Source organism: Myxine glutinosa, chromosome 2 (assembly GCF_964187855.1).
Source record: "Myxine glutinosa chromosome 2, kmMyxGlut1.1, whole genome shotgun sequence".
Taxonomy (NCBI): Eukaryota; Metazoa; Chordata; class Myxini; order Myxiniformes; family Myxinidae; genus Myxine; species Myxine glutinosa.
Genome location: NC_136262.1, coordinates 28,496,064 through 28,523,652, shown reverse-complemented (window position 1 = coordinate 28,523,652; position 27,589 = coordinate 28,496,064). Strand labels below are relative to the sequence as shown.

Below are 27,589 nucleotides of genomic sequence, written 5' to 3'. Positions count from 1 at the left end.
CCCATTCCCTAGTCCCATTTCCTGTAAACAACACTCTGTAGACCCGACCTCCCCCTATTTCCCCCATTAAATGTCGCATCCAGGTCCACCGCATCTCACGTAGACAACTATAGGACATCTTGCTAGTTATTCTTAGTCTATGTCAGTTAAGGACTCGTTTCCATTAACCAAGTATGAGAGCACAGGTGTGCAAGTGCAGGTGTGTGGAATATATGGAGTAAGTGGTACGGAGTGGTGTGCATGGTGCGAAGGTGTGGATGGGGGAAGAGTGGACCCCCTTTTCACGAGTACCCGGGGAGGGTAGTTTAAAGAATAGTTAGAAGGTATAGGTAAATTGTGGTTGGATATTGGCATTAGTGGTGCGGTTGCAGAATGGTATTGTGGATGGGTGCATTAGTGTTGTGGAAATGGCTGGGCGTGTAGCCTGTTAGTGTGTGTAGTTGGTTTGGGCACTCCACCACTGTGAGGATGTCGGCCAGGTGAGGCCGCAGGTGGGCTCTGGGAGCCGTTAGTGTCAGTGGGTGCCTGAGGATCCCGGGTGTGGATCGGGCAGCCCGTGCCAGAGAGGGCACTGAGGGGGTGAGAGTGCGAGAGGGCCTTCCCCAGTTAGTTAGGTTAGGGTGAGGAGCAGGTAAGCTCGGGTGGCAACTACAGTGGTGGAGGTGTGCAGGTGGGTAGACCTGCTGGGAGAGCTACACGTCACAGCCCAGAAATTGTGCGAGGGCACCGGGAGATGAATCGGGGGAGTGAGACCCCAAATTGAGAAGCACCACAGTTTGGTCAATGGGAATTGGTTTTTAGAACCCATAGTGTAAGTTGGCCAATGGATTGGCAGGGAAAGACCCCGGGTAATGTAAAGTTGTTAAAGTCATTTAGGAAATAGTTAGGATTGATGAACCTGTCGCACCATACGCAGCCACTTACCTGAGGTGATAATGATGACTCCACACCTGTGTTTTCTTTGTTCTGTGTTGCAGGAAGGGAGAATTGCTGTGTGGATTTGTGAGACGCATCACGACGTGGATGAGACATTGGGGTGATTCCATCTCTCCCTCCTTAGGAGGGACTGATGATGAATTGGTGATGGCAAATTTTGATGTTGAGTTGGAGATGGCAAATTTTGATGTTGAGTTGGAAATGGCAAATTTGATTGGTTAGGAGGGAGAGAAGACAAATTTGGTTTATGGGAGGAACGGGGAAGACAGTAGGGACGTTTGTTGATGTGTAAAGTAGATGTTTATGGGTAGTGTTGTGTTTTGTGGATACAGTAAGGGGTAAGGGAGGGGCAATGTAGGTTACCTGGTGGGGCGGGGGGGGGGGCGTACGGTAGGAACGTACCTGTCTCACCTGGTTCCCATGTGCCCCCAGTGTGCATTACCTTATATTGCGTGCACTTCTGCGCCCTTACCACCTTACTCACTTGTTTTCTTTTGTCTCCCACCTCCGAGGATCTGGCTTTGGGGCGGAGAGAGAGGAGAGAGAGGTGCTGGCTCCGCAGTTGTGGGCCTGTACTTTCGCTGCTTGCTGCCTGGATCGATACACCATATGGACCGCAATTTTTGTGGCCGCCCACAATGGACCGCAGTTCTTTTGCGGGCAAGCACCACCCGTTGATGGACCTCTGGGTCAACGTGGCACCTATGCCATACAGGTGAACCACTTTTAGTTGGCCCCCCTGACGGCCACAATTCAGAAATGGACGCGGTTGGCGCCTTTCTTTATTTCTAAAGAAGCCAGAAGGCCAAGAGAAGGCAAGACCAGCGGCAGAACATCGGCCGGCTGCGACACCACCGGTGACTATGAACACTTTATTGGTGCACCGGATGGTGCTGACTGTGTGTATGGGGTGGTGCTTTTGGTGCTTGGATGGGGTGCTCTGCACATTATTAAAGGCCGTAGGGCCACAGGGCACTCGTGGGTTGGTGTAGCGATGCTGGCATGCGTGCTCTCTCTCTATGCATAACATCTGCATGTGTTCCTCAAAGAACAGGTCCTGGATCGTAGTGTAAATATCAGTCTTGTGTAAATGATGCTCCCTACCGGCTGTATGTTTAGTTTGAGGATGCTTTCCGCGATTCGGTTATCCTGTGGGTGTGTTTCTGTTAGGAGAAGGGTGCAACGTTGCAGGGGGACATATTTACTCATTTGTGAACATCTGTAAAACTGTCGCACTCAGGGTTGAGTTAATAGTAGAGGGAACTACATCTGAGTGCCACACTAACGTAGGTAAAAATTTATCGGGTCGGGACGCCCCGAGGTAGAGAAGGGTGCAATGTTGCGGATATGAGATTGGCATCCATCCATATTCGCTTGTAAATATTCCCCTATTTCCCCAATACTTCCCAACTATCCCCAATCCCCCATTCCTTAGTCCCATTTCCTGTAAACAACACTCTGTAGACCCGACCTCCCCCTATTTCCCCCATTAAATGTCGCATCCAGGTCCACCGCATCTCACGTAGACAACTATAGGACATCTTGCTAGTTATTCTTAGTCTATGTCAGTTAAGGACTCGTTTCCATTAATTCTGACTCTTCGTTGCACCAGAATGTGATTGTATGGCACCGTTAGGAAGTTTAGGACCTCCCAATACCTCCCCGCAGCTCTTCCTCATGGTACAACAACAACAACAACAACAGCGGCGGCGGCGCGGGGAGTGTGCGTCCTCACTCCGGCTTGGTTGGTAGGGGGTGTTGAAAGGGCACCAAGCCTTTCCAACGAGCCGCCATCGAGCATGTGCTCGACGGGGTTACCACGTAGGGGCTCATTGTCAGCTCCTCGTCAAGGGCGGAGCCCGGTAACCCCCCGCACCCAATAGAAGCGGCGCACCGATCCCATCTGGGGCGGGGCCAACGAGCCGAGGGCGTGTCACTCCCCGCTGAGCATGCGCAGGAAGAGGGAGGTGACGTCAGATGCGCCCTCAGCTTGGAGAGAGAAGGACGCCACCTCCGAGCGCTGCAATACCTCCCCGCATCTCTGGACCGGACCGTGTTTGATTCTGCCCCTGAGCCAAGGTGCACCTTGTGCTATCGACTGCCTGTCCTTCCCTGCCATCAATCCCTGTGTAAGTCAGTCTTGTTCCGTTTGTCTGTGGTCTGTCTGGGATAGATAAGATTGTGTCTAAGTGCCTATCTCTTCTGTGCTTTACCTCTTACCTTGTAATCTACCCCTTTTCTCCACCACCAATTATATCCTCCTCCGGAGGTCTTGAGAACTGTACCCCTTGTGTCGTTTCATTTATCCCAGCCGTTGTGTCCTTTCCATCATTGATTTAGCGTAGCGCGATTCGGCCAACGTTCGAGTGGAATCGGGTGAGTTGGGGGTAATCGGGTAAACTGTGCGAACACGGCGGCCATTCCGCTCGGCCCATCATAACATCTTAAGCCGTGTCCGTAACAATATCAATCTGGTGAGTTTATTTTACCCTTCGGTGATGTCTTTGTTGAAAGAACCATGTCACTGATTGTCTTTCGCAGCAAGAAGTCAATAACAGGATTATATCACAGGTGGCGTGACAAAATGTAAGGACAGGTACATTTGACGATTGGCTTCACAATCGGGTATATAAGGGTTGTTGCGTTCTGTATTCGTGGAAAACAACTGCTGCACGTCTACAAAAGTTATTGCCGCTTCCTCTGGAGATGGTCCGTCAACTTGACAATGCTGTTTGTCATGGAGTGGTGGCTTTACGAAATTCTGGCATGAAACAGCGTGCTATTGCTCTGCAGTATGGCATCACTCAAGGTCAGGTGTCAAAGATCATGAAACGAAATGCTCAGAGGGGTGTCCCTACTCCAATACCGAGGCCAGGACGTCCACGCAGAACCACAAGGAGAGATGATCACCAGCTGCACCGGTTAGTCTGCAAATGGCTGTACCAAGCCAGCTAATCGGCTTAGGGCTGAGTGGCAGCAACTGGCAAATGTGCCTGTATCCAGAAGGCTAGTCAACCAACGACTGGTTCAAGCAGGCTATCGTGCCAGGCGTCCCCTGAGAAAGCCACGCCTGACCAGACAACACAGCCAGCGCCGATTGCAGTGGGCCAGAGAGCACCGTCAATGGCAGCCAGGACACTGGAATCACGTGACCTTCAGTGACGAGTCTAGATTTCTGGTCTATCGTCAAGATGGCCGCGTCCGAGTGCGCAGCCAAGTGCATGAAGCCCACAACGAAGATTGTATAGTGCCAAGAGTCCAAGCTGGAGGTGGTGGGGTGACCATTTGGGCTGCTTTTCATGCAGGGGGCAAAACTGACCTGGTTGTTCTGAATGGAAACCTGAACCAGTTCAAGTACAGGGTCATTCTGGAATCTGGAAGAAACGTCGCCTCCATTTGCTCGTGCAGCCTTTCAAGGAAACTTTGTCTTCCAAGATGACAATGCACGGCCTCATCGTGCTCGCATGATCCAACACTTTCTTGCTGACCGTGGTGTAGAGCATATGGAGTGGCCTGCCATGTCCCCGGATATGAATCCGATAGAGAACTTGTGGGCAGAATTAACGCGTCAAATCGACAACTTGGACCAGCAGCCTACCTCTGTGCGTGAATTGCAGCAGACTATTGTCAATGCATGGCAAGCGATTCCTGTCCAAACCTTGGCAAATCTCGTGAACAGCATGCCTCGACGTGTACGTGCTCTCCTGAATGCTCGTGGGGGTCACACAAAGTACTGAACTGTAATTTTACTGTCCGTAATCCCAGTCATAATTTAGCTTTTGTTTTTGTTGAAATTTTTTTTGGCTAATGTGCAAAATAAAGAGATACTTCTGGAAAACGTACAGAAGTTTAACACAGTACTGTCCATGAATTGAGTTCGATATCAGTTTACATCACTTTCAAGGATCAATTTATTTCTTTCGAAATGTCAAATGTGGTTTTTGTTTCTTTTAAAGGTCACATTAACAAAATCTAGAATAATTTCAACATAATTCCAATGAACTTTTGGTTCTAAGTCATCTTGAAAAGTAAGTTCACCCCCACAAAAAAAAAATTCCATATTAAATGCCGTCTATATAACATGATGCTTACAAAAGTAATGGATGAGTTATGACTAAACTAGGTGGATGAGTTGGTTCGGTGACAAGAACAAGCTGATTAGATTTTGGTTCAGGTCCGAATCCAGATCCTGCCTGTCATTGGGATACAAAACAAACTGTTCAACCTGGTGGGGGTATGCACTCCACCGAGTGCTGTTCTCGTTTTCTCTGCAACATTTGGTCTGACGGAAACGAAATTTTGACCATAGAAGCGCCTCCACCTGTATAATTGTATCATAAGTATGACGTTATAGGTCACGTGGTGCAGGCACCATCTTGTAAAAACCGAAAAGCGTTGCACCTTTACATCTCCAAATCCGCTCCATGGAAAAAATTGAAACGTGGCTCATTGTGAAGAACTCAGCATGGGGAATAAGTGTTGTTACCAATGATGTCATTTGTGCCTTAATCATGACGTCATAATTGGACAGGGACAACGCTTAGTCTGATCAGTTTGAAATTTATTGGCTTGTGATCGACACAACAATTATATTAGAGAATATAAATTTATGATGTTATTGCTCACGTGGTCTGGCAGCCATATTGGATCAAAAAAAAAAAACCTTCAAAAACAGAAGAGTTGGCTTGCACCAAGTTGCTCTCGCACCAGGGTAAGTATTCTATGAATACCATCTAGCTATCCAGTTGGTGCATATTTTCAATCTTTAGCAACACATTCTCTGTCATGGTCATGGTCATGCTCTGGACCTCATGTTACCCCTCGATGTTGATCCGGTGACAGGCATCGGTTTTAAGGTGTTCCCTTTTCCTGACCGTTAATTTGTCACTTTTCTCTTTTTTTTTCTTTGCTCTCTTAAGTGATCAGACAGGCCATTGGCACAAGTATAGGTGGGAAAAGCCACCACTTACAGCAACAGCACACCACCGATCTGGGTGAAAGGTCATCTTGGTTTGTCTTGCAGCCAAGAACAAACTGTAACCTTGATTCCTTTAATATTCATCATTTCAGCAAGAAATGACCTGATTTCATTTCGGCTTTCCATTTGAACAATTTGATGAAACTCAACAATTTGTCTCGATTTATAACCACATTTTCAAACCTAAATCAATTTGCTCCACTTACCACTCGATTTCCCCCAAAATGGCAAGCACTCTCGATGGTTTGCTGCCGATATGTATTCACTAAAATACCATGATCACAAATTTGAAAGAACATACAATAAATGTCACAGAACTTTCAAAACAGCTGTAGTTCCATTCCACTAAATCGCATTCTAAAATAAAGGCCTTGTATAACTGTACCTTGTTTGAAATGGATTCCTCAAATATGAAGGCTTTATTGGCTGTTATTGATGAACTTTAAAGTAAAGTTAAATCTCCTTTTCTACGAACAATCTCTACTACTGGTGTTACGCCCCCCCCCCCCCCCCCCCTTACCTCTGGTCTCGGTGGACCTCCGAACCCCGAGAGGGTCCCCGGCAGAAAGATGTGTTATCCCTGGTTGAAACCCAGCAAATAACGTCCCTCAATGAAACCAGCAAATGAAACAGCCGAACCAATGATGCAACCACACCAAGTTATAAGCAAACCAGACTATATTATAAATCACACACAAAGAGCCATACAGCAATGGGGCAATCAATATTGTAAATCACACACAAAGAGCCATACAGCAATGGGGCAATCAATATTATAAATCACACACAAAGAGCCATACAGCAATGGGGCAATCACCCCTACTTTCAAATCTTACGATAATATCCTTGACAAGCCCCCTTAACCCCACTCACGGCACCTCCCCCAATGTCTCCACTCACGGCACCTCCCCCAATGTCTCTGCTCCCCTCCAAGGCGAAGTCCCAATGTCTCTGTGCGCTCCCGCGATCGGGGAGTCAAGGCCCGGTGGTCAATTGAGGCGTAGATGAGCGAGATGACCCCGAGGTCACGTGCTCAGCCCCCAGCAACACAGCGGTGGCGAGGAACCTCACAAAGGTGCGCTCCGACGTACACGTTGCGGTTCAACCCGCAAGCCTCCGTATAATTCTCACGTGTCCCTTTCTGGCACAGCCGTTCCCGGCAATCCACCAGGGAATAATGCCCAGCCGACACGACGAAAGCCTGTTCCCTGCAGGGTGCTCGCGTGGCCAAAATGGCGGACGGCTTTTGCTCCAACCCGGGTTCTCATGGCCTGGATCCTCCGGGACCTCACTGAGAATATCCGGCGACACAGGCTCCCCGCACTCCGGCGATATTTCTTATCGACCGAACTTCCTTTCAAGGACGCAAGGTTCCCTCGCACTGTACGTCGAACGCTCGGCCCGGAGTCTCCACCACCACACCTTTTTCCGATCTCCTCCCACCTCCTTTTCTTCGCTCCACCTCTTCCGGTCTCGATCCGGATTTCCGGCCACATTTTACCAGGAGCGCTTTTAAATCTTTTACTCACAACAACCCTTTCCCTTAAGTCACAATAAGCATAATATCTAGAATACTTCGAACCAGCAACAATACTCATAACAACAATCATTAAGGCCGAGTCCGTAACACTAGCCAAACAATTTGCTGCGGCCTTTCAGGATAAGATATTGTTATGGTTCTGAGAGTGTAAATATAACATCATTAAAGGTTAAAGGTTTGCCCCCATAGTTAGTCCACAAGCAACACGTAGGCCCCTTAGAACATTAGTTATGTCATAGTATGTGTAAGAGTAGGCCATTTCCCTAGTGACATCTGCGTTGTGTAACGAAATAATAAGCTTCGGTCCCGTTCATTTTGCGGCCACCCTCCAATCTACCTCGTTGGGCAGCATCCATCCTGCGCCCTGATTCGGCTAATCCACCTCGTTTGCCAGCAGCGTTCGCTGCCCTTGGGTTTTTGCTTGAAACCAGTCAAATGCCACGAGGTAGGCCTGGAAAGGGGGAGGAGCGCGAGGACGAGGTGTGGCCGCATCAAGCAGCACGTCAGAAGGCGGTGATGGTAAGGGCAACCACCAACCAGGGCTCGGTGGGCATGGCTTAAGAGGGCGTGGTAAGGGCGCATCTAGCAAGTGCTTGAAGGTTCGCTGAAAAGGCTATATAAGCGTGCGCACAAAGCCCTTGAAAGGACTGCCGCAACAGCGCTCGTATGAGGAGGACTGACGCAACAGCACTCGTATGAGGAGGACTGACGCAACAGCGCTCGTATGAGGAGGACTGACGCAACAGCACTCGTATGAGGAAGACGGACCTGGAGGACTGATGAGCGAGGGGCTTTGTGAGAGGTCTGCAAAGAATCGCGCTTCGTGAAGAGAACTTGCAGAGGATACGCGCACTGTAAAAGGACTTGGCCGATTTGCGCTCTGTGAGAGGACTCCTGCGGGAGAGGCGCTTTGCCAGTGAACTATATTGGGAGCACATATAAAGCCCGGTTCATTTATTACGTAAGCGACCGTGGTCACTAGTAACCGCCCAGCCAGCCCTACCTTTCGCCCCGCATTTAACCCCGTAATTGTCCGATCCACGTCAACAACCCGCGGGGAGCTTCTGCCGCCCTGACCATCTCTTCGCAGTACGAGTCGGGGACCGGAGCGAACTGCCTGGACGCCATCATCCCTGGACCATCAACCTGACCATCTGCAATCCCCGTGTGAGTGTCTGAGTGTGAAACGGGCCCGTGTACTGGGATAAGTTAAGACTGTATTAAGCTGCACTGTGTGTTCTTCTTCTCCTTCCTGTACAAATTGTAAATAAACCAATTGTTATTCCTTGTTTCTTCCTAATTCGACCATATCAGTGTTTTCCTCCATTGGGTAAGCGTGGCACGGTTCGGAACCGCTCAGATCGGGTTTAGTCCTTGTTAACGGCTCAGATCACGGTTCGCTATCGCTCGGCGTTTCCACCTACAACCGTGATTCGGGCGGGGTTTATTTCCTTGCTTCCTGGGCGGCTATGGTAATTAGGTATTAGTGATTAGTCCTATGACCCTACCCAACGCTGACTGGAAGTGACGTCATAGCCCCGGATCCCGTCAGCTAGTAAAAGACAAGGGGACTAATCCCCCCTTGTTAAGGGGAAAGGCCGACGCCGAGATCCGCAACAATATTATATATTTGTAGTGCACTGAACAAACATCCTCTGGATCCTATGCTTTCATCCACACCAGTTACTGTAATACTTCTTCCTGTTTGGATCATTTCTTACTTGCCTGTGTAGATGCAGTCCCGGCAATCATCAGGAACTGTGAAGTTGGCTTCTTTACTTGATCCAGTTCCATCACTTCTGGTCGTTTCTTTACAATGTTCTTTCTCCACCTAAAATAAAAATAACTAGAACGGCACTCGTACAGCATTTACCTCTGCCAGGCTGAACAGTTTACGTTTTGTATCCAATGATAGTCTGGATCTAGATCCGGACTTGAACCAACATCTAAATGGCTTGTTCTTGTCACCTAACCAACTTATCCACCAAGTTTTGTCATAACTCGTCCAAAACTTTTTGAAATATCATGTGATGTATAATTTTTGGCCCTATCTCTCAATTATAAAGAATCACTTAAAAAAGTGCTCATATCTGGATCCGGATCTTCACCAAAATCTAATCAATTCGTCATCGTCACACACCCGACCTCTCCACCAAATTTCATCCGAATCTGTAACTTTTTGAGATGTCGTGCATTGCACAATACTTGGGAAATCCGAATAAGCAATAGTTGCCATGGAAACAGCAATTTGGTAATTTGGAGAATTTGACCCATGGAGTGTTTTGCATGATGGAATGCTGTGCGTAACAAATTTGGTTGATACGTTTTCTAATTGCTGCCTAATAGGTGTTTTACATGTTTTGGGTGGAATTGACCTTGACTAATTTTGCCCAAATTATATCGACATATACTGCACATACGTACAAATAAGCTGTGTAAGTTTCAATCTGATACTTTTCTCTGGCCACGTGGGACTTTTCCCGATGCCACTACCCAAAATGAGCAGATCGTGATGAAAGAAAAATGTAATTAATTATTTATATTTTGGGCCTTCATAGCTTGGAACTTAGGTGTTTTACAAAAGGGGAGCCTTTTGATTATGACCTATGACCCTAAATTGTTATTGCAGAAGGCTCCAAGACAGAATATCTAACATGTCTACAGGGTTCGAAGGGTCTTGAGGGTCCAGGGTGTCTGAAGGGCCCTTGCGATCTCGAGGGTCTTGGTGAATGTAACCTTGACCTTTGACCTATTGTCCTCAAAAACAATTGGCTTCCAGCGTGTCTCTCTACCTCTACCATGTGGTTATGTTTCATGAAGATCGGAGTAAAAATGCAACCTGTAGGCAATAGACAGACAATAACAGACCAAACCAACCAATAATATGCAGTGCATGCAAATCTTCGATTTTGCATGTAACAAACAGGGGTGAAAACACAACGTCTATCCACCTTCAGTGGCAGAAGTAATGAATTGCTCCATTACATCATGTACAGTTCCATCATCATAATCATCATCATCATACTAAAATATGCAATTTGGTGTCTGAATATCTGACTGATTTTTTGACCGCCATACATTTGGTCGTTACTTACAGGGAGACTAAGGGTCACATGATGGAGGATGTAACAATTTAACTTCCCCCCCCCCCACCCCCCCCCCCCCCAAAGGGGGTTTTCCCCATCAAGGGGGTTGCGTGTTGAGGTGTATATCCGTTTGAAGATAGCTTTGACATGGCATTTTTCCAAATCTGCTTCTAATAGCAAAAGTAATAACAACACTAAAGATATGAATGAATATACATTGAATGTACATTAATATACATTGAATGAATATACATTCATTCACTAAAGATAATAGTATAATATAAATGTTATTACAAAACAATATTAATACTAAAAACTCCACAAGGGGTTTCCACCTTGGACAAACGCCGTGTTAATGTGTATAAATAGCTTATTGTGCTGTGTTATTATAAACCACAAACATGTATGATTTGAAACAGTCGCTACTACTGTTTAACACGAAACTGGAAGGGAGGAAACCAAGTGTGTGTTCAATTACCAAGCAGCTAGCCAGGCGCTTGCCAAACAAGCCGTTCCTTGTCAACAGTTTCCCCTGACGTTTTTGAGGCATTGTATGAGCCTAGATCTACTGTAATCTATATATCCCAGAAAGGATAATGCCATGACCCTTCAGTCTTGTTGCTCCCATACGGAGTGGGTGTACTAGTCATTTAAACAAGCAACAAAAACATTTACCACCTAAAAAAAGTTCACTGGATAAACTGGTAAATGCACAGGTCTGCTTATAGCTCATACCTCCGCCAGAGTGAACAGTTTATGTTTTGTATCCCATTGATAGGTCACATCTGGATCCGACATGGTCCAAAATTGAATCGTTTTGTTCTCGTCACCGACCCAAATCATCCACCTAATTTTGCCTTAACTCGTCCACAACTTTTTGAGATACAGTGCTATATATTGTGTTTGGTCCTATCTCTCAATGGTGAAGACTCACTTAAAAAATAAAAAATACTATCAGATCCGGATCCAGATTTTCACCAAAATCGAATCAATTCGTAAACAAGTGGCACCAGTCAGTGGAAAGGTTAGTTTATGGGGACATATCCCTGGAATGTTGATACATTGTTTGTTATCTTGGTGATATTATTGCTGCAGGTGGTGGTGCAGAGGCAGCAGTGATTGTAAGAATTAGAAGTGGTTGGAGGACGTTTAGTGAGTAGTTACCCCTATTGACATCAAGGGGGATCTCTCTCCAACTAAAGGGAAACCTGTATGCAGCTTGCGTTCGAAGTGCGATGTTGTCTGGCAGTGAAACCTGGGCGATCAAAAAGAAGGATGAACGGAGGTGTGAACGAAATGAAATGAGAACGGTGAGATGGATGTGTCATGTGACACTGAAGGGTAGGTAACCAAATGTAGAATTAAGAGATAGATTAGGTATAGAGCGCACTAGTGAGGTTATGCGTAAGGGGAGGTTGAGGTCGTTCGGACACGTGGAAAGGATGTGGGAGGGCAGCTGTGTAAAGAGGTGTATAAATATGAATGTGAATGGAAGGGGAGCTAGAGGCCATCCGAGGAGAACATGAGATGAGTTGCTGAGATGATTTCAGAGTTAAAGGACTAAGAGTGCTAGCAAGGGATCATGCAGCCTGGAAAGGGGCCATTAGGGTGAATCACGGCTTGCACACCCTTATTGTTTTCTCTTTACATAAAATAGTCGGTAAAATTTTGCTGAATTTCAATGTCAGCATTGTCTGCTATCGACGATGATGATGCCTGGATCGACCAGTTTATTGAACCTCATGGCTATTTATTACTCAGTTCCTGTCTCAAATTCAAAACCATAACCGGAACCCTTGGCCCCTTATCCATCCTTCAAAAAAAGAAATTCATTCCCGAAATGAAATCTAAGAATCACCACCTGACCTCTGCTTCTATGTTTTTAGCTCACCTGGAACGAAGGTCAGGGAAGCTTATGTGATGGCGCGTCGTCAGTCAGTCCGTCATTCAGTCCGTCCGTAAACACTCGCAACTTATTCTCTGAAACCGCTGACCAAATTTGATTTTGACGAAATTTGGCACAAATAATATTTATGTTTTAACTAAAGTTTGTTCATGGCATTTAAAAAAAAAAATCGGGGTTTAAGGGGGTTTACTCGGGGTCAAAGTGGATCCATGTTTGACCCTTCAAAATAGGAATTTGCTTTTTCCTCAGAAACTACACACAATATTTCTATGAAACTTCACCAAAACCTTGATCACCCGTGATATGATTGATTATGTTAGAATGATTCCACATGCTGCCCTGTCTTCCAGCACCCATTGACATTGGTTTAAAATACCTTTCGTCGGTGCAGTATACTGTTTATTCTACCAGGTGAGCGCCAGGGGTATTGCCCCTATGTTTAGTTCCAGTTAAATCTCAGCATCACTATGTGGACCTAACTCTGGGCAGGATTGAAAATGTTAAAATGTTAAATTATGGTTAAGGTGCTAAAACAAACATGGCACTTGAGCTAAGATGAAGATCTAAATGGCATTCAAACATTTTTCAGATGTGCTTCTGAATTGTGGAATTGATTGCCTTTCAAAATCCGCACAGTCTGAACCATACCTGTTTGTAAACTTCTCTTAAAATCCATCTTTTCGCAGCTGTTTTTATTAATTTTTAATCCTCTGTTTTCTGTCTGTAAAATGTTGTAGTTGTGGATATAAATGAAAATTCACATCCAATTTGAAACACATTCATTACAATCGGGATTTTAAAATCGCATTTCAAGGCACAGAATTTGTGGTCCGAGCCTCGGGCGAGCGCAACACTCGTTGCATTTCACTCCCATCTTGTGTCTCACTTTTCCCTTAGTTGTTTTTTGTATACACAGTCAAGGCTCATGAACGGTTCAGGAGAAAAGGAACAGTAAAGAGATGGGAGGGGGGGGCACCAACAGCGAAGTTGAAGGACACGATAGAGGCAGGCTTGGACAACCAATGGGGGACAGGGGAGGAGGCATGGGGTGGACAAGATGGATACAGAAGGATACTCTCAGGAAAAACAAACTGGAAATTTGGAGGGAGGAGGGCTTTTGGCAGGGTTGGGGAAGGGGTTAACGAGGGTAAAAAGATCATTGTTTTGGATTGGGCATGATGGAAATCATGGAAATTTGTGGGCTTTGATAGATGGTGGTGAGCAGATGTCTCGAGGATTTGGAGGGAAAACCAAGATTTGGTTGTGGTACCCCAGATTTTCTCTTGGAAAAACCAAGAGAATGTGGAAATTGGTTCCACAAGTGGGAGAGCGAGTAGCGAATGAGTGGAAGTAAGCAGTAACCCTGGATTTAGGTAGTTTCACCAGAAAGTGGTTGATTGTGGCTGCAGAAACCTGTGAGTGGAGGTGGAGGAGGAGGAGGGTGGACAAAGCGTGGAGAGAACGGTGGGTGCAAGACCAGAAAGGAGGTGGTAGAAGACAGAGTGTGGTTCGTTTGACCTTTAGATCCCCTTTCATCTTTTCTGAATAATTTTGGTTGTTATATTTGCATTTGAAACCTCTTCCTGTTTCTCAACTCTTTCTCAACATTAACACACATGTGGAGGGGTTTGGAATTTAATGCCGCTGGTATTTCTCAGCTTTAGTTAAAAAAATGCATTTCGTAAAATAGCTGAAACCTCGCTCGTTATGATAGTTATGATAAAACGATCTGTTTGTGCAGATGCCCGCAGAGTGCCTCTGCTCAGTGTAGTTGCCTGGATCTTGGCATCAACGCGCTTTTTTTACTCCACCGGCCATCAACCAACCTTCCCTGCCCTGCAGTGGAATGCCGCCTTTGTGGGCTTCCATGGAGACCACAGCACAAACATGCTTCCTGGCCTTTTGGTTGTCATGAACACCTTTTCTTCTCAGGCAATCTTTGCTGGTATGGCTTTTAAGTGTTTCCACTGTGCTTGTATTTATTTATTTATTTTAACGCTGGCTCTGATCATTGACTGCACATTTCCACCTCCCCCACCTTGCACTGCAGTGGCCCTACCTCTTTTACTCACCTGGCCATTCATGCGCGGAGTCTGGGACGGTGATTGGCTGGCAGTGGGACGTAAGGGTCAAACGGTCAACGGGCTTGTGAATGAGCAGCGTGAGTCGGAACCCAAAATGGAAATGGGTCTGCGTGATCAACCGGGTGGCTTGAGTGTTGCGCTTCTGCGTCTTGCTGCATCTTTCTTGCTACTGCAGGGTTTACAGGTGAGGCATAGTTGGTCCTGTTCATTATTCGTTTCAATGACATCCTGTTTTTAAAAGGTATGAAATTCCTCAATGATCAGTTAGGTTTCTGCCGTCTCCTAAATCAAAGATCACATTTTGCTTCTTGCATGCTTGTAGTGATTGTTTATCTAATTATTGTCTACATAAATCTGCGTACTTGTGTGATTTTCCTTCTGAATCAAGGGATAGTTTAAGACAACAAACAAAGCTTACCTATGACAACATTCACCTTGTGTTTTAATCTTGTTAGGTCAGCCAGCTCTCTTGTATGCCATACAATCAACTTTGTTTGTTGTCTTAAACATTCTTAGGCATGCCAGAATGTATACCATACTGTACAAAAGGTGGTGCTGAGCAGTGACTTGATAATTACATCAATAACAGATGTATGTATATAAATATTTTATCTTAGTTACGTTAATAACAGGTTGGTGATTTATACGTCATGTATACAAATTATTATGATTTTATTACCATGTTTATATTTTATCTTAGTTAAATTAATAACATACGTTGGTTATATTTTATCATAATAAAATTAATAATACAGGTTCGTTATATTTATCATAGTTCAATTAATAACACAGGTTGGTTATATTTTATCTTTAGTTAAATTAATAACAGGTTGGTTATATTTTATCTTGGTTAAATTAATAACAGGTTGGTTATATTTTATCTTGGTTAAATTAATAACAGGTTGGTTATATTTTATCTTAGTTAAATTAATAACAGAGGTTGGTTATATTTTATCTTAGTTAAATTAATAACACAGGTTGGTTATATTTTATCTTGGTTAAATTAATAACAGGTTGGTTATATTTTATCTTAGTTAAATTAATAACACAGGTTGGTTATATTTTATCTTAGTTAAATTAATAACACAGGTTGGTTATATTTTATCTTTGTTAAATAAATAACACAGGTTGCTTATATTTTATCATCATGAAATTAATAACGCAGGCTCGTTATATTTTAACTTCGTAAAATTAATAACAGGTTGCTTATATTTTATCTTAGTTTAATTAATAACAGATTGGTTATATTTTATGTTAGTTAAATTAATAACACATGTTGGTTATATTTTATCTTGGTTAAATTAATAACAGGTTGGTTATATTTAATCTTAGTTAAATTAATAACAGGTTGGTTATATTTTATCTTAGTTAAATTAATAACACAGGTTGGTTATATTTTATCTTAGTTAAATTAATAACCCAGGTTGGTTATATTTTATCTTGGTTAAGTTAATAACAGGTTGGTTATATTTTATCTTAGTTAAATTAATAACACAGGTTGGTTATATTTTATCTTAGTTAAATTAATAACAGATTGGTTTTTTAAATCTTAGTTAAATTAATAACACAGGTTGGTTATATTTTATCTTGGTTAAATTAATAACAGGTTGGTTATATTTTATCTTAGTAAAATTAATAACACAGGTTGGTTATATTTTATCATAGTTAAATTAATAACAGGTTGGTTATATTTTATCATAGTTAAATTAATAACACAAGTTGGTTATATTTTATCATAATGAAATTAATAACGCAGGTTCGTTATATTTTATCTTAGTTAAATAAATAACACAGGTTGCTTATATTTTATCATAATGAAATTAATAACACAGACTCGTTATATTTTAACTTAGTAAAATTAATAACAGGTTGGTTATATTTTATCATAGTTAAATTAATAACAGGTTGGTTCTATTTTATCTTAGTTAAATAAATAACACAGGTTGCTTATATTTTATCATAATGAAATTAATAACGCAGGCTCGTTATATTTTAACTTAGTAAAATTAATAACAGATTGGTTATATTTTATCTTAGTTAAATTAATAACACAGGTTGGTTATATTTTACCTTAGTTAAATTAATAACAGACTGATTATATCTTATCATAGTTGAATTTTATTAAAACACAGATTGGTTATATTTTATCATCGTTTAATTATTAACACAGATTGGCGATTTCATTGCCATGTTTATCCCCATGCTTTTTGAAAAGAAAAAAAAAAAATGGGGGGATATTGTAATCGGTTCCGTCTTCCCATCACGCTATCTCCTCATAAAAGGTTGTGCAGAAATTCACCAAATTTGGTAGTTATGATCACCACATGGCCTGAAGGTGCAAGAGCAGTATCAGTGTTGGCCCTGCCCTTGTGGAGGGATCAAAAGGTCAAGTACCAACAAATGCAATTATGGGCACATTTTAAAATGTTTTTTTGACTAACCTTTTTATATGTAATCAAAAGTGGGGAACGCATGAAATATGTAATGATTCTTTCGGATTTGACCTCCGGTGCATACCCCATGGGGTGGGCACTTGGGTCAGGGGTCAGAATAGAAAAAAGATAAAACTCAAAATTTTGATATTGGGCCATTCCTGGTGGAACTTTTTGACATCTTTCAAAAAAAATTTGGGTGGGAAGCACGGGGATTTGCGACGGTACGCCATTGACTTCACGCGAGTTATTTTATTGTGGTTATGTTTTAATTGAGATACACAGGTTTGATTATATTTTATCCTAGTTAAATTAAAACACAGATTGGTGATTTCATTGCCATGTGCACTTGTATTTTATCATTGCAAATTTAGTACCAGGATTTCAAGATTCCTATACTGCATCTGTATGTAAATGGCTGCTTAATGATGGAATGACTCACCAGCTGCACATTGCTTTCACAAGCAGATGGGTAAAGTGATGTTTGACAGGGAATAAAAATACTGATAATAGCTTTGGTACTTCGCAGTTGCACCAAATTTAATATAAATTGTTTTATAATACATACACTCGTCGATTTCCATAACCAGGAAAAAAAATGGAAAATACTTGACTTGCCCTTTGACCACCAAATTTTGTAAACTCATAAATATACCCATGGACTTGTAAACTCATAAATATACCCATGGACAGGTGATGGGATGAAATGGCATTTTACAAGATGAGAAGATTAAAAAACAATAGTGTACAGCATGAAATTGACAAATCAAGTGTGTCGGACAGGACTTTTAGTTCATGTACATTTTCTTACCAGTAAATATTATGGCGATCATCTTGGGACAGCACATTGCAGCTGTCTGAGCTGTTATTCAAAAGCAGAAGGGTGGTGCAAACTACTTCAGGATCCCGTTCATGATCAAAAGGCCAAAGGGAAGCAGCAACTGAATCCCAATCTATGCTAAAATCGCTGAATGATCCAGAGATGAGTTGAAGTTCCAGCCTGTATGGAAATGCGTAACGTAGCGCACGGGATCTCAACTTGGAATCGATCAGGATGGTGGCCGCCATGCATACATTTTTTTGAAGATATTTATAATGATGTCAATGTGTATGTCATTGTTTTCCTGAAGTACTTGATAAATACTTAATTAATTATTTTCAATTGCTGACACCCATTTTGCTACCTCGGAGACATGCTGAATGGAGAAGGTGGATCAGACTCGGCAACGGTTGCTCGAGTGAGATGTGCATGGAAGAAGTTTCGGGAACTGAGTGGCGTGCTGATGAGGAGGAGAGTGTCGCTGAAGCTGAAGGGAAAGGTGTATGCTGCATGTGTGAGAAGTGTTATGATTTATGGGAGCGAGACATGGGTAATGAACGTAGAGCAGCAACGAAGGCTGGAAAGGGTGGAAATGCGAATGGTTCGATGGATGTGCGGAGTATCGTTGAGAGAGAGGAAGACAAATGATGAATTGCGAAAGATGATGGGAATATTGCCTGTGATTGATGCTGTGAAGAGGAACAGGTTGAGATGGTTTGGTCATGTATTGAGGAAGGATGAAAGTGACTGGTTGAGAAGAGTGATGGAAGTTAATGTAGAAGGAAGTAGAGGACGGGGAAGACCGAGAAAGACTTGGCTAAAGATGGTGGAAGAAGAAATGCGGGCAAAGGGGTTAACAAGGAGAGATGCAGAAAATAGGGCAAAATGGAGAAGATTGTCATGGGGACCGCAAGGCTAACCCCCGCTCTAGCAGGGAACATGGCCTTAAAATGCATGTTGTTGTTGTTGTTGTTGTTGCTGACACCCTCCCACATTTCCTGTGGCATTGATGCTGCATATCGTCTCCTACCTCTCCTTCCAATCCTACAAGTCCATCATCATCACGTATTTTCGACCATACCCCCATTCTCTCCTCTTGTTGATCTACTACCCTGCCCACCCCATCTTCTGCTTCCTTCTGGCCCTTTCATTTCTGCCACTCATGCGCAATATCTGTCTCTGTTCTCCTTTGATCCTATGTCAATCTGTGAACCTGCTGCTCCGATGTTTAAATCCTTCCTGCACGAGTGCATAATTCGATAGGCCTATACAAAAATAAAAATCCACTTCGTAAAAATGCATTTTTATTACCAAGCAGTTCAAGTTCATTGCTAATTTTAAAAGTCAGCATGGTTCTCTCTTGGCCAGTACAATCGAATGCCACAGATATCTTAAAAGTAGGTTTAAGGGCTTTCTCGAACGGAAATTTGAAAACAGGAGTGCAAAATCTTGGATCGATCTCGTGAGATCACGGCGAGGTCACGTCTTTTCGAAGCTGTTCCATGCGCTCACGCTTTCGAAGCTAAGAAATCTTGTCACAATTGTTTTTGTCGAGACTGTATCTATCTTTCGGTGTGTGTACCTATAGTGTGTCCTTAGGAAAATTTTCGGTGCTAAATTTTCGTACATGTATACACAATCGTCGGTTAATGCGTATCGAGTATTCTGAGGCCTAGTACTCGAAGGCTTAGGCTACCGTACCGTCTCCGACCTTGTGGTTTTGTTTTTCTCTCAGCGGTTCGTCGAATGCGCTGCAATTATTTTCGTTCTCTGTTTCGTCCCAGTCGTTCACCCCATACCACCTCCTTGTTTAATATCTCGACTCAAAAAAAAAAAAAAAAAAAAATTTCCTTCTCAGGTCTTATTCGTTTAATTGTTGTTCTTATTTGTTCGTTCGTTCTTCGTTCACGTTGTTCGCGATCACGCGATCACGTGCTTAGAAATGTATAATCTCTCCCCTGAACAACTATTTTCTCTCATATATTATAACACCTTTTTCTTCTTCTCCTACAAAAGGATGCTTTCGTCTTGCTCACCAAATCTATTCATTCCAAAAAAAAATAATAATACCATCTCTTACAGTTCCTCTTTTCTACATTCCCTAAACTCTCCAGAACTCCACCCCTCCTTCAGCATCCTCAAACGTATTTTTGACTCGAAGGTCTCAAACTCATTTTGCAAAAAATGTTCGTTTCCCATGAATCGTACACTTTTCAAAATCCAATCTCACCCCTCCCCTCCAAATCTTCCCCATCCCCCCTTCCCTCCAAAACTTCCCCATCCCCCCTCCCCTCCAAAACTTCCCCATCACCCCTCCCCTCCAAATCCTCCCCATCACCCATCCCTTTCAAATCTCCCCCCTTGCCCCTTCCCTCCCCTCCCTCCTAAACTCCCCCCACACCCCTCCCCTCCGAGACTCTCCCTCGCTCCTCCCCTCCTAGACTCCCCTCGCACCCCTCCTCCTCAAAGCATCCTCCCTGCTTCTTCCCCCTTCCAACTTTCACCTTCATCTCCCCCAACCTTCTGCCTCGCTCTTCCCCCTCCTCAAATAACACCTCACTGTGCCTCACCCAATCTCCATCAAACATTTTGTCCGCCCCATTCTTCCCTTTCTCCAAGCTATTCTGAAATCTCTGACACACCTTCAACAGCTCTCCCTACCTCTTCCTCCTCTTCCACATCTTACCCTACCCCTCACCCCTCCCCCCCCCTGTTCTGTATCCGATGCTCCCCCTTCCTCTTCATCAACGGTATGGACCTCAAACATCCGGGGCCTTCGCTCAAACTTGACTGATCTCTCCATACAGGTTGCTTCCGACAAACCAGATGTGATCTGCTTAACAGAAACTTTCCTCCTTCATGATGTCTCTGATGCCTTGGTATCTCTCCCAGGTTACTCCCTCCTCCGGTATGATAGACCTGAGCCTCGTCCTGGAGGTGGGGTTTCTATCTTTATAAAAAACTCTTCCTCACTCGCCCTCCACTGCCCTCTCTCCACCTCACCCCCAGGAATACCTTTGGCTACGGCTTCCCCTTCGCTCCCACCTTTTGTTCATATGTGTGTTGTACCGTCCACCAAACAGTGATGACTCCATCTACATCTCGCTGTCTGATAATATGGACCAACTTCTATCTACCCATCCCAACTCTCTCTTCCTCATATGTGGTGATTTAAATTGTCACCATGCCAGTTGGCTGGGTGTGGGTACCTCTCTCACCAGCCATGGCTCTTCTGCAAAGGACTTCTGCGACTCACTGGGACTGACACAATCTGTCAATTTCCCGACCCGGATCTCAGTCAACGGAGCATCTTCTCTTCTGGACTTGGTTATGACTAGCTTCCCTGAAAATGTCTGCTGCTCTTCTTCTGCTCCAATCGGCTCATCTGATCATGTGCTTGTCAAAGTGGACATCTCTCTGACCATTCTCAGAGAGCCTCCTCAGCGTCGACGAGTCTGGCATTTCACTCAGGCCAACTGGCAAGGTCTTCAAGCAGCCATCAATCATCTGGACTGGTCTCCCATCTCTACCGCCTCTGACATCAACTCATCCTGGGAATTCTTTCAAAGTAAATTGCGCTCTCTCATGCACAGATTTATCCCATCTCGTCTTCAGTTGTCATACCCTTCCTCCCGTCCATGGTACACGGAATCTTGTGGTGAGGCTGTTGCCCTGAAACAACTTGCTTTCGTCTCCTGGAAAGCAAATCCAACGGAAGGAAATCTCATTGCCTTTCACAACGCCCGAAACGAGTGTGTGTCCACCCTCAGGAGAGCCAGGAAACAATATCTCACTGTTCTCAAGACCGAACTCTTATATGTCTCCCTCTTCCAAATCCTGGTGGCGTCTGGTCAAATGTTTCTGGTATTTGTTCCCCCTCCATCCCCTCGCTCACCTCAAACGGCTTAACGGCTGACTCCGCACGTGAAAAAGCTGAATGCCTCAACTCTGTGTTTGCCTCTAAATCTTGTGTCCCAAACCCATCCCTCTCTGTACCCACCGTACCCAGCTGCTCCTGGACTCTGTGTCCTTTCCTCCTGACAAGGTGGAAAAGTTTCTGTCAACCCTCGACTCTGATTCTGCAACTGGTCCTGACGGCATCAGCCCACGGGTCCTAAAATCATGTTCTCCCGCTCCTTCACTCCCTCTTTCTGTTCTCTTCACCCTCTCTTTTGCTCAAGGTCATCTGCCATCTGCCTGGAAATCAGCCAACATCACCGCTTTGCACAAAAAAGGTGCAAAAACAGATCCTAGCAACTACAGACCAATCAGCCTTCTCCCAATTATCAGCAAAGTCATGGAATCCATCATTGCTTCAGATATGAAATCTTTCCTCTTCTCCAATGGCTTGATCTCTGATCATCAATTTGGTTTCAGACCTGGTCACTCTACTCTGGACATGCTGCTTCTGCTTTCTCAACAATGGATGGAGGTCCTCAACGCCAAACAGGAAATTAGAGCTGTCTCCCTTGACATTTCACGTGCCTTCGATACGGTCTGGCACCCTGCTCTGCTCACCAAACTCTCCTCCTTTGGTATCCATGGAAATCTCCACGCATGGCTGGCGGACTTCCTCTCTGGTCGGTCAACATGTGGCCCTGAATGGGTTTCTCTCATCTCCTCTTCCTGTTCAGGCTGGAGTTCCCCAAGGTAGTGTTCTGGGTCCTGTGCTTTTTCTGGTCTTCATCAATGATCTCTCTGACTCTCTTGAAAATCCTCTCTATCTCTTTGCTGACGACTCTACTCTCTGTCGCTCCATTCCTCATCCCTCAGATCGGCAGTCTGCAGCCTCCTCACTCTCTGCAGACCTGGACAAAATCACAGACTGGGCAAACAAATGGAACATGTCTTTCAATCCTGATAAATCTCACACTCTTACGATGTCTCTCCGAAAAGACCGACTGGATAACCCTCCCATCCACTTTCTGAATAATCCTCTCCAAGAAGTTCTGTCACTCAAGCTTTTGAGTCTCACTATTTGCCATGATCTTTCCTGGGAAAACCACATTTCAAATCTGGCCTCCAAAGCCAGTCGCCGACTGGGCATCCTCCGTCGTGCGAAGTCCTTCCTTGGCACACCTGAGCTCCTCACCACATACAAGGCTTTCATCCGCAGCTCTATGGAATACTGCTCTCCCCTCTGGTCTGGTGCTCCTGCCTCACACCTAGCTCGTCTTCACGCTGTTGAAACCAAAGCGTTCAGAATCATTGGAATCTCCCGCGATGAAGCTAACTCCAAGGGCCTTTCACTCACTCACCGCAGGCAGGTTGGTGGTCTTTCCGTCTTCTTCCGACTCCTCTCTGGCCTTGCCCCCCCAGCTCTCTCTGGGCTCTGTCCCCCAAATATTCCTACAGATCGCACAAGATCTGCCTGCAACCCTCTTATGGTTAAACTGCCAAAATCAAGACTTTCTGCTCACCTTCACTCCTTCATTCCTCTTTTCTCCCACCTCTGGAACAAACTCCCTCACTCTCTTCAATCCCACTCCACCCTCCACGTCTTTAAAACAGCTGTTCACCACCATCTCTTATCCTCCCCCATCCAAAACCTTGATCTTTTCTACCCCCACTAATTTCGGTCCCCTTGTGTTTTATACCTCTCCCCCCCTTCCCATGCCTCCTCCCCCCAAGCCCTCTCCCTCCCACACTTCTCCCTGCTCTCAAATGTTGTGGTTGTGTGCTTCCCCTTCTCTCCCCATCTTGTCTTCCGCTCCCTCTTTTTGTATATTTTGTTTGTCTGGTTGATTTGTTTGTGAAATAAATGTTAGCTCTTTCACGAGCCTCGATTCAGTATACAAAAAAAAAGAAAAAAAAAGCCTGTACCTGAAAACATATTCCCACCACAGCCTCAATGAATGCGATATGAACCCAAACCACGAGGAACAGGGGTTTTTTTGTGCTAATTATGCTAGAATTGCACGCAAGACCTTTCTTTCTCAATGTCTTCCGTCTCGCTCAGAATTATTTCCATGGCGTTTCACATCCCAAGACGGCGCTGCTGGAAACAAATGCTGAACAGCGATTCGATAATCGTAGATGATCTGCAGTCACTTGAAGTTGTTGTCAAGGATAACCGTGCTTTCATCTTTGCTCTGGGGCATCTATTTATTGGGTACGCACAGTGTGGTGGGAGCTATGTGTGGAAAAGAAAAGGATTATCGGAGATGGAGAGCTTATGGGAGTTTTGAGGGTCAAGAAGGGAAGATGAGCGAAGAGGCCTGTATTGGACGTGCTGCAAGTGTAAACCCTCCTTTAAAAATCCACCATACTTTTGTTGATCAAAAAAAAGAAAACTAATGGTCTTGCTCATTGATTAATCCCAGTTTGGGGTCAATTCTTTTTTTTTTTTTAACGATGTGAGTGGTCCACTCTAGTTTTGTCAGACGAGCATTGTTCACCTTGCTTCATTCATATTCCTACTACACATGACCTATATACCATATTGGGCCCAATGTCCTGCCTTCTGAAAGATCACTTTCATATCGCAATGAATGGGCCAACTGAAGCAGGTTTAACATTCTCATTTGGGAAAATAACATTACACAATCCAGCTCTCTCTTTTTCCTTCTCTCTCCTGCAACAGATGCCAATTTTGTTCCGATCCCATTCAATCGGGATTTCAATTACCGTAATCTTGTACTTGATGTTTGAAGGTGGCGAGTTCATACATATCCATTTAAAATCCATTATGTCAGTTGAATTATGTGCACAGCTATGCTGCTGATGTATTTCCCCCCTCAGACTGGGGCAGCCGTTTAGACATTGGGCACACAATGGCCTACTCTTTTCAAAAAGCACTTTCAGGTGTTTAACACTCTCAAACCAGTGCTAGAAGGCAAGACAACCAGCTCGGCACATTCCAAAAGTACGGCATATACTATGACGCAACATCCTGCCTGAAGAACAGTAAAACAGTCGAGTCAGATGGTATTCCCCCAGAAATAAAACGGGAGACCACAAGCACACCACCTATAAACTATCCTTCCTTCCCAAGTACTTGTCAAATAATACTGATTTGCCTTCACGAAAGCAGGTAATTTGTATGGGTCATTAACCAGATAAAACACGGTTTTTTTCCCCCCCCTTGGATTAAATTTTAGGCCAAGCTCGAATCCATCACTCTTGGTGGTCGAACACACAAATTTACTTCTTTTTTTTTTCTTTTTTTTTGTATACTGCACCTGCTGCATGATGTCATATTTCCACAACAATATCACAATAATCTCTTTTTCTCTGTTGGCAGCTGCTTGCGTGCATGTTGGCAGCCGCCTGGCTCCGCAGACATCTCATGGTGTGGGGAATCTTCGCTCCTCGGTAATGTGCACAGCGTGTATACAATAAGTGGTAGTTTTGAATCACTCGCTTTCCCTTTTCCTTCCATATCCTGTCCATTTGTCCTTCCCATCTCTGACCTTTGACCTTTCAGTTCACCAGTTTACATTTCAATCCCAACTAATGATTTAACCTTCAGAGCTATTTCCCTCCTTTCTCCCCGTGCAGGTTTCTCTTTGAAGCCACCGGGTTCATGGTGAGCAGTTTCTGGCTTCTGCTGTCCGTAGCCCTGGTATTACACACAGACACCAGGCTCACTGTCTGGTTGCAGCACCTGAATTCGGGATTCCCTAGGTGAAAGGCACACCTTTGGTGGTTCCAGGTCGCTCTCAATGCCACCCCTCAATTTGCTCAAATTTGGGGAATTTCGACTTGAGGACATTCTCCATTACTACGGTTCGTATTTAATGTTCAATGGTCTTGTCTCGGCAGAGGATGGGCCTCTGTTAGTCTTCCCTCCTAAAGCGAGACTTCCAGGCATGAACACAGCTTTGCACAATGAGGATTCTTCTCATGTCATTCAGGAAGGCTGAGGAACTGCTACACAGAACAAAATTGGTTCCGAGCGCCTCTGATGTAACATTCCCTTTTTCGCACATTTAGATGCCAATGAAATGTCCAGGATAAAAAGAGTTGCATTCATGGTCTAGTTCCAGATTATGCACAAAAAAAATTCAAAAATCAAGATCTAATCACAAATGTCGACCACATTATCTGATGCCAGGATTCCAATCAAACTTGCTGCTGAACACAGAGGTACTCCTTGCTCAGTATTTATCAAAATCAATTGCATTCCCATCATGCTGCAGTATACATTAACCTGCCAACCTTTGAGTGTGCCCAGTTCACAGTTAACCTCCGAAGTCACCGGAAACGGTGGTTTTACCTGTCCGCAAAGCAGGTCTGTTGCGACGTTGAAAGACTACGAATGGTGGAATGCTTCAACACCTGGTGATGGAGATCCGATTCCAGAGTTGATAATCAGTGTATAAAATCTGTACATTGTACATTATATATTTGTATGAGATGGGGGACAGGTAGGTGGAGGAGGTGGAGGAGGTGTAATGTTCACCAATGTGTCCGTCAATGGAATTTTAAAAATCCCTCCAAACTAGGAATGACAGCACAGGTGCAAGCTTCACTTGTTTCACTTTCAAGGGGCACAGAGCCAGAAACTTTACAAGTCGTGTAACTTTTTAGGGTTATCCTTTGTTTGGTATCACGAGTAAAACAACAAACAAACATGAAAGGGCCTTTCATTCCACTAAGCTGTCAGTCATTTCCTTTGGACTTTTGCTCACGTACCTGGTAGATGTGCCATTTCATTTTGAATTTGTAGGTTAAAGTACTTGATGATGATTCAGGTTTGATTTCCAAGGGAATCGGATCCCACGATTAACCAGCGTTTGTGATTGGGTGCGGATAGTGTTGCATCGGAAGGAGAGAAACAAACAAACACTTTGGCCCATTGTTGTTGTTCTCTCGTTGTTGTAACTGTAGGTTGTTTTTTTTTGTCTAAAACTTATGAAACATGTGCATAAATCATGTGGGACAAGGACGTTGGGAGAGAATAGCTTGTACTCTTCCATGAATTACAAAGGACATTTGTAGCCAAATCAACAAAGCGTATTGAATTTGAAACCGAGGATCCCAGGATAAAGAGATATGTTCAGATGGGAATACCAAACGAGCAAATTCATTTTGAACGGCCCGACTCGTTTAACTCATTTCACAGTGAATTAGTAAATCAGTATGATCAGCAAAGCTTCAGCTCCTTTCACAATGGCATGTATTGTGGCCCTGAATTTTTTTTATTTCTTTTTTGATATTTTTGATGAAGAATCTGTTTAGTCACTTGATGTTTTGGGGTCAGAGGTTTAGAAATCGTTTTGATTGGTTTAAATAATTCTTGAGGTTCAAGAATACTCATTCTGCAGGCATGGACGGACCCCCAAAGGTTGGAATCCTAAGTTTGAACCTGAAGCACACAAATGATATTTGTACGTCATGTTTGTATCGTCCTTGTTATTCTGGTTCATCCAGATCTGTTATTTCTAATGGACTTGTCAAAGCACCAATTAAAGAATAAAAAAAACAATAAAAACCTAATGAACTATTGTGCATTATCTTCTTCTTCTTCTTCTTCTTCTTCCATATGCAGCAGATGTATATGAGTGGCATCATTGGCTTGGAGGCACGGCTGATGCAGTGCCCCCTGTAGGTTGTAGCAGGGATTTGTAATTAGTAATTAGTAATGTAATTAGATAATTAGACAGCTTGCCTACTCTTTGCGAAGGATACCGTAGGATCTTTAACGTCCATCCGAGGAACGATAGACACATCGATGAATCGCAATGCCTGCGAAACATCGGCATAACCGTTTATATCCGAGTCAGGGTTCAAATCCAGGTTGTACAGTTTAGAGGTAAGCGTGCGTATCTCCAGGCCATCCTGCCAGCCCCTGCCCTCATCTAC

The 27,589-nt window shown here is 44.0% G+C and overlaps 1 protein-coding gene across 6 annotated transcripts in view; it reads left to right on the top strand.

Annotated features, from left to right (window-relative positions):
* The window catches only part of PIGO (phosphatidylinositol glycan anchor biosynthesis class O), a 44,818-nt gene extending 17,588 nt beyond the window's left edge, over window positions 1–27,230 (top strand). For 4 of the 6 annotated variants that reach the window (XM_078773040.1, XM_068108575.2, XM_078773042.1 and 1 more), the window contains exons 9-12: window positions 14,188–14,391; window positions 14,497–14,714; window positions 25,026–25,096; window positions 25,283–27,230. In XM_078773040.1, the coding sequence (XP_078629166.1) occupies window positions 14,188–14,391; window positions 14,497–14,714; window positions 25,026–25,096; window positions 25,283–25,412 (623 nt within the window). In that variant the 3' untranslated portion in view covers window positions 25,413–27,230. Of the gene's footprint in view, window positions 1–13,855; window positions 13,954–14,187; window positions 14,392–14,496; window positions 14,715–25,025; window positions 25,097–25,282 lie in introns of all 6 variants that reach the window. The other 2 variants (XR_013622636.1, XR_013622637.1) reach the window with 2 other exon arrangements.
* The last annotated feature ends 359 nt before the right edge of the window (window positions 27,231–27,589 follow it).